Source organism: Octopus bimaculoides, chromosome 2 (assembly GCF_001194135.2).
Source record: "Octopus bimaculoides isolate UCB-OBI-ISO-001 chromosome 2, ASM119413v2, whole genome shotgun sequence".
NCBI classification, from domain to species: Eukaryota; Metazoa; Mollusca; class Cephalopoda; order Octopoda; family Octopodidae; genus Octopus; species Octopus bimaculoides.
The window spans coordinates 34181367-34189767 of NC_068982.1; the positions used below are offsets into that span (position 1 = coordinate 34181367).

General features: G+C 35.9%; 1 protein-coding gene and 1 pseudogene across 1 annotated transcript in view; both read left to right on the forward strand.

The window, feature by feature from the left end:
* Positions 1–4185: 4185 nt before the first annotated feature.
* LOC106868109 (protein MMS22-like) overlaps positions 4186–8401 on the forward strand; it is a 9055-nt gene continuing 4839 nt past the window's right edge. Inside the window, exons 1-2 of the mRNA XM_014913231.2 lie at positions 4186–5909; positions 7562–7936. Coding sequence (XP_014768717.1) covers positions 4812–5909; positions 7562–7936 — 1473 coding nt within the window. The 5' untranslated portion in view covers positions 4186–4811. The remainder of the gene's footprint in view (positions 5910–7561; positions 7937–8401) is intronic.
* LOC128247195 (U6atac minor spliceosomal RNA) lies at positions 6350–6445 on the forward strand (annotated as a pseudogene).

An 8401-nucleotide genomic window follows, 5' to 3' on the forward strand; every position in this document is an offset into this window, starting at 1 on the left:
AAAAAAAAAAAACCCTTCTAGTAACTTAGCAGTATGTTTGTGAGATACATTTAGATAAAAAGGTCTCTTAGTTCGAGATAAGATCTAGAGTCAAAAGTCTTCAAAAGAACTGTCCCATCTTATGTTCAGATACTATATTCAGGAATTCGGCGATGGTAAAGAATACGCACACTTGGTGGTTAGGGTTACGCCGAAAACGGGTGGTGTGCATATTCTTTACTTCCGCCGAGGACTTCATTATCTATTGCAACCTTTTTTTTTTCCTGGAGACATTGTGATGTGATTCGAAGATTGTGCTGCTATTTCTAGCAAGTTGAGCGATAACATAAAGGCTCTTGTTTGCTCTTTTCGAGAACGGTTATAACGAGACCACGTTTCGTGTGTCAAAAATGATCTTTGCTCGCTAAAATTTCCGCACCAGACAGCACTCGACATGGTTTTATTTCTAGTAGGCTACTGTGTATAACAAACGCATTGATATTTTGTTCGGACAGGTTTGTGATCTAACAAATTCGTCATAAAAGATATATATGTGTATTACTTACAGTTAGGATACAAAACCGAAGTTTGTTTAGAAATATCGCAAAACAGTATGCAAGTATTTGTTTAGCCCCAGGTCAGAACTGATCAAGCAAACCTATGATCAAAAGCGTTCCAGCCTAAATTATCTTGACTTTTAACCTCTTTTAAGGTGCGAATTGAGGAAGATTTGACTCAGCTGTTATTTCTAGCCAGTCGAGCTTCAGCGAAGAGGCCTCTGATGTGACGAACAAACCATGAACAAAAACTCAGCGACTAAAAGAAAACATCGATGTCTGGAAAATGTACAAATATTTATGGAAAATGGTGTATATATCGTTTCGATAGGCTTAAAATACCTCATTCGCTCAAAAATAATCTCATAATTCCTATAAAAGTAAATGGTAAGCGAATTGAGTAAAGATCAGAACACTATATTCCTTTTGCTTTTTAAGGAAATCAATTGCCTTGATTTTAATTAAAATTTGACATGCATTGCTTACATATCTGAGATTGTCTCGAATTACGTGTTGGTAGGTAGTAAGTGAAGTATCAAGAGAAAATAAAAGATAAATATCGTATGTCAAACCTCATAAATGTGTGGTTTATAAGTACGAATAACTCTGTTAAGTGCAGCATACCTTACACGAGTGCATACTCTACTGACTTTCCTCATAATTTTCAGAAAAATGAATTTTTTTAAATGAAATTTTCTACAGATACCTTATATCGAAATTTAATGGGGAGGGAGGGAATTGGTGGGCGCGCAGACATAAACCCACAGCCACATATATATATATGGTGTGGCCACCAACTTCACATTAAATTCCGATATAATCTACACCGGTGGTTCTCAACTGGGGTCCATATGACCCCTGAGGGTCCACACAACAAAATAGTAAGTTGGGGATTCACAATAGTATTTTAGGGCCCCTGAAAAAATTTTCCTGTTGACATAGGTATTGGTATGTATTGCAAGAAACAGCTAGATTTTTCTCTAATATTTTACATAGTTCAACTTATACAAATTAATGTGTGGAAAAAAATAATACCATTCTATAAAACTAGTTTTTAAACATCGAATTTGCTGCGGGGGTCCAACAGAATAAAATAGCAATCAAAGGGGGCCCATAGATAAAAAATTTTAAAAACGGTTGAAAACCCCAGATCTAACAGATACTAATTTTTTTATTTTTTACTTGTTTCAAGTCATTAGACTGCGGCTATGCTGGGGGTACTGCCTTGAAGAATTTAAGTCTAACGAATCGACCCCGAAAAATTTCATTAAAAGAAATATCTTTCTCTGAAAGTTATGAGAAAACAAAGTCGTGGTAGGAATGGGGGAGGCATTTCTTTAGGTATGTCGTTAAATATTATCTATTTTCGAAAAAAAAAAGGAGAAAAAAACCATCAATCCAGCACCAAGTGCTTCAATTGGTCCGTTCTTTGTAAATATGAGAGCAAATGGAATGGAAAAAAACATTGCAAAATGTAAAAATTATACGAAAAGAAAACAGACATGATTAATGAAAGATGCATTGCAATATGGGTGAGGGAAAATACTTTAAGATGTGGTGAGGATGACCTGTTTTCTAAACAAATATGGTAGGCATTCACATGTGTAATATAGTGACTTGTAAAACTTCGCTTAACTAAGATTACCAATACAAGAAAAAGACAAACCATCTGTGCTTAAAAGTTTTTAAAAGAAAGGTGGTGGGGGGAGATAGCTAATAATCTTTTCTACAGTAGGCACAGGGCCTGAAGTTTGGGGGGAAGGGCTAGTCGATTACATCGACCCCAGTGCTCAACGGATACTTATTTTATCGACCCCGAAAAGATGAAAGGCAAAGTTGACCTTGGCATAATTTGAAGTTAGAACGTAAAAGCGGACGAAATGCAGCTTAGCATTTTGCCCGGCATGCTAACGATTCCGCCAGCTCGCCGCCTCCAGGGGATAACTAATAATAACAATTAATTGGCATTTTGGGAAAGTATAGCTGTAGAATGGGATTAAATATGGTCTTCAACCCTTTGGCATTCAGATTACTCTGTCAAATGAAATGCTTTATTTAGAATTAACCATGCATGATTTGAGATTTCAATGAGTGACTATATTTTTAGAATGACATTGTTGGATACGTGTGAGAGGCTGATCTGAACATAAAACGGGTATTTGGTCTAGATATGGTTGGTTTAAATGCTAGAGAGTTAAAGTCAACAGGGAAAGCAACGTATATCTCGTGTAGACGTACAGTGTTAAAACACAAAATCTAGCTGCAAAGTCTAATGACAGTTGCTTCTGATAGGACATAATAGAAGAAATGCCTGAGGACTCTACCCCAAAGACTCACCCAGGAATAGAAGATGGATGGAAGGAAGAAATTTGGATGAAAAGAAGCAAGCGATTAAAATTTCAGAAACAGTTTTTGGGTGCTGTACAGACCTATATATTCCTAGGAATTGCATTTGGTCAAGTTGTTGATATATTCAGTGCCGGTGGGAAGTTCATTAGTTTATATATCAATTCTTGAACTGCAGATGTTTAGCTTTTAATACTCTGTGCACCTAATTGTAAATATACTCTACGCAAGCGACTTTTGTAAGTAGCAAGAACAATTTATATAGTTAGCTTTCTGTGTTTTGTTCAAGTTCTCATTTATTCCTTTATTCCTTGAATGGTTTCATTCGTAGGACTGCAGTCATGCTGGAGCACCGCCTTAAGGCCTGGAAAATGCAATAGGAACCATTTCATGGCATCCTCTTCTCCTCTTCAGGAGATTTTGAATTTGTCAGGGTTTCTATGAATTCAAAATACAGACTATAATTTTTAGGGTATTTAGCTGTAAAAAAGAGCAACACAATGCCGAAAAATTTAGAGTCCAGCTACAGTTAAATATTCCAACATTGTGATTGTCAAACTGACAAATATCAAATAAAAAGGTGAAATATCTCCCCTTGTTTAGTAATGCAAAATCAAAATAGAATTTGCATCCGTATAATTCTTTTTTCTTCGTTATGGTGTTGAACAAGTTAAAAAAGTTGAAAACCGCCTTAATTTGTTTACCATCTTTCAAATCCTCACAGCCCCTACTATTGGTGTCCTGCCATCGCCCTTACTTAAGAGAGAAATACGGCTCTGAAGAATGATCGAATCAAGTTATAACTTTCAAGAACAGACGAAGAGGAAAGTGTATAACTCCGTGCAAGTAGCTTGCTGTGATATCCATTCCTTCAACGTTCGCAAGCCTTACTTTCTGGAAATGTTTTGATAAATAAATAAATAAGTACACATGTATATAACATCTTTTGGCACAATTCCTGTCGGGTTAAGCAGGTATAAGCTGGGGTTAGTTCGAGTAAATGTCTCCTCAATTAATATGCATCTTGCTTTTAATTTCTTTAAAAATGTCAGCTCAGCTGCAACATTCATCCTAAAAGAGTAGTTGAATTTAATCTGGATACTACTTAAATACAAAGGTCCCGACGCATCTAGGTAATCCTAACCCTAACGAGTGTTAACTATAAAAACATCGTTACGTTGATGCATCGAGACCTCTGTATTTAAATAGTGCCTTAATCTGTTCATATATCATATAAATTCACACAGAAAAAAAAAAGACTTAGTATGCAATTTACATGTTAGTTTGGAATTAGATAATTTTCTTTTTTATATTGGCGAAGGAAATTTGTGATGAAAATACATTTAATTGGAACGTTAGTGGGCTAAGTGAAATGAAATATATATTTAAAGGCGTGACTGTGTGATAAGAAGCTTGCCTCTCAACCACATGGTTACAGGTTCAGTCCCACTGCAAGGCACCTTTGGCAAGTCTCTTGTACTATAGCCTGGGGCCAACCAAAGCCTTGTGAGTAGAATTGGTAGACGGAAACTGAATAAAGCTCGTCGTGTATATATATATGTGTGTGTGTGTGTCTTTGTGCTTGTCCCCTGCCACCGTTTGACAACGGGTATTGATGTGTTTATGTAGCCGTAACTTAGCTGTTCGGCAAAAAAAAACCGATAGTATAAATACTAGGCATTAGTACTGGGGTCGATTTATTCGGCCAAAAATTCTTCAAGACGGTGCCCCAGCATGGCTGCAATCTAATGACTGAAATGAGTAAAAACATTAAAAAAGATACATGCACATACATTTAATGAGGGAAAGTAGAAGAAAATGTTAAGATGAGAGCATGTAACGAAATAATTTTCGAGTTAGATCGAGAGGGGAAATAACTCTCCGGTACTAAAAGAAAGCGGGAAGTTTGTATTTGTTGTTAAAGGCGCCATGCCTCAAAGCAATGTTTCGTTCCAAACTCATCACATTTCTATAACCACCATCACCACATTACCTATTCGTCCGCTTGTTATGTTTGTTTGTAATGGCGAAGTAAACCCGAACTGTCTGGACGATTTTCATCCTGAGAGTTATCTTAGCAAAGGTACACTGAAAGATTTCTTTCAACACACCCAAGTCAGTGCTTCAACATCTACACACCTGCCAACTCAGCACAAACCTATTGGATTATTAGACGACGACGATGACGTTTGTATGAAAGAGGTAAACCTGGCTGTTGACAGTAACATCATAGGTTCTAACGGGATCTGGTTGTTTGGTTTTAAATATTTTGTTAGAACCGCATTAGATTTCCACCTTGAACGTTTGTTTTTATTGTTTAGACAGTCTGTCAATCATGTTGTCAACAACGCCGAGAGAGACACTCTCAGAATGGGCGAAGTCAATTCTCACCAAAGCAGAGAACTGTTAAGTCAACGAGAGCAAATTAAAACTTTTTTGGATTACATCAATTATTATTTACAGAAATATGTTCTGTCGAGTATGAGAAATGACCAGGCGAGTGATTGTAACATTCCCGAGGAAACTAATAACCATGTTTTTCTTCAACAATTATTTCATAACATTCAGTTATCATTGCAACACATTGGACCCATCTCAGAATTACCAAGGCACTTTCTCCAAAACAGTACCTGTCGCCATGGAAGCAAAGGTGGTTCGGGATTTTATCACACTTTGCATATGCATCTGGATATATATTGGTCCACTGTGGAAATAGTCTTCCGTATTGTTGATTTGTGTCCTGATCACAGTTTTGAAATCACATCAGAAATGTTACATTGTGGGTCACATTTGATACCTAAGGATGAAATCGAACCAGATGTATTTCAAAGAATTGTGGGTTTTATCTTATGGGACTTGTCGACAATTGCTTGCCAGTGTTTTTCTAATCTTGTATTTTCTGACTACACCAAAGTATCCCCGTTTACGTGTACTTGTGTCAAAGAGACGTGGACGATGTTAATTCAGGTGCTTAAACATCGGCAAAGATCTCGTGGTGGACGATCGTTTTGGTACGCATTATATGAGGTAATGTATTTAAGAAATTTTATTTCATTTCAACTATTTCATGTGATATATAACAATATATGAATTTAAGGTGGCGAACTGACAGAATCGTTAGCCCGCCGGACAAAATGCTTAGCAGCATTTCGTCCGGCTTTACGTTCTAAGTTCAAATTCCGTTGAGGTTCACTTTGCCTTTCATGCTTTCGGGGTCGATAAAATAAGTACCAGCCGAACACTGGGATCGATGTAATCGACTTACCCCCTCCGCCGAAATTATTGGCCTTGTACCAAAATTTGAAACCGATATTACCTATGAATCCCTGCATTTCTATAATTTATATTCATCGTATTTCTAGCTTTAGATTCTGCTTTTATGTTAGTACTATAAAAGATACTACCTCCTAAAGAACAATGGATAACATGTAACGTCATCTTAAATATTTAGAAATATCATACTACTTGTACTGCCAAAAAAGAGAGACATTTATCACTGTACTGGACAAGGATGGAAAAAATCATCTCTTTCTAACAAATATATATACTACGTTTTACTTTTTACTTATCTTGAGGATGGGGCCTCACCATGACAATAATCTACTCGCTGACACCAGTGAAAGAATATTTGACATTTTTTAGTAAATTTGAGGCTTGTGTGAGTATATGAGATTGACTGTGATCATGATCATGAAAAGCCATAAATGTTTAAAGATATTTTTCTGAGGTAAATGGGAAATGAGAGAGAGAGAGAGAGAGAGAGAGAGAGATGATAGGAAAATTTATAAATCATATCAAAGTATGGTGAATAATGGACTTATTCTTGAAACCAGTCTGAGAATCAGTCACAATAAAATATTCTGTTCTGCTTGTGTTTTTCTTTTTTTAAATGTTTGACTACATCATGCCAATAAATCTTGTACTGGAGTTAAAAAGAAGCTACACAATCCGAATACAATTTGAATCGGAATAGTGTTCCAATATACTGGTGTATAACAAGAGAACGCTCTGTCATATATAGCTGCTGGAAAATGACATCCTTGATATGAAGATTAAATATGACAACAGAAGCAATATCTCTGAACTCTGTGTAAATCATTAGTCGTCATTATTTTAATGTCCACTTTTCCATACTTGAATAGATTGGACAGAGTTCGTTGAGGCCAATTTTCTACAGTTGAATGTCCTTGTTACCAACCCTTATTTTTTCCAAGTAAGCTAATTTTTTCCCGATATCAGGCAAAATGATTGATAGTGCTTGTATGATAGTGGCTCTCATTTACAGCTGTCATGCAGTATCAAAGCATACAGACATATACATACTTACATTTATATACACACACACACACTCAGTGGGCTTCTTTCAGTTTCCATCTATGAAATCTACTCATGAAGCTTTGGTCAGTCTGAAGTTATAGATGTTTGCTCAAGGTGCCATGGGACTTGGACCCAAAACCATGTGGTTTGAAAATAAACTTCTTAACCACATATTTACCCCTTGATCAATAAATGATTAAGCTTATTTAATAGCAGTATTGTGAATGTAATTTGTATATCATATAAAGACAAATAATGAATAGATTTATTGCACACAATGTTCCTTGTTTTTCCATCTCTACATGTATATTGTATCTGAGAAGTGTAAAGAACTTTGATTGATTTTTCTTTATATTTTCTAGGTTATAAATGGACATAAATTGGTTTCAAGTGACATTGCAACTGGTGATAAAACTGCAGGAACTATTCCCGACTTTTACTCTAAAAACGAGCTGAAAAATATTCCTGGGTTCTGTATCTGGATGATTTTCCATTTGGCACCACTCTATAAACTCAACAATTTTGGTAAAATTGATACTGGACAGAGATATGTTGAAAGCAATTATGAGGAAATTGTCAGCCAAATAAGAGGTTTATTAGCTGGTCAAGTTTCTGAAGAAGAGCTCCAGTGTTATATGTTATGCTCTATACAAATTTGTCGACTGTGGAAAGCAGATCTGACATTTATAAATGTTCTTTGGAATTACTTTTTTCGTAAGCTAAACAACACCTTTAAGGTAAAGTATGTCAGCTATCATATACAGTACTATAATAATAATTCTTTCTAATTTGGGCAGAAGGCCAGCAGTTTGAAGAGAAAAGGGTAAGTTAATTAGATCAACCCCAGTACTTGATTGGTACTTTATTACCTTATTTTATTGATCCTGAAAGCAAAAAAGGCAAAGTCGACCGTGGCAGTATTTGAGCTCTGAAAGTAAAACTGGAAGAAATACTGTTAAGCATTTTGAGATGTATGCTAATAATTCTGCCAGTTCATCACCTTCTAATTATTCTTTCTATTTTTAGCACAAGGCTAGCAATTTTGAGGGAAGGAGCACATCTATTAGATCAGCTCCAGTACTCAATTTTACTGGGCTTTTTTTTCATACTACTACTACTACTACTACTACTGATAATGATGATAATCCTTTCTACTACATGCACAAGGCCTGAAATTTTGGAGGAGGGCATAAGTCAATTTC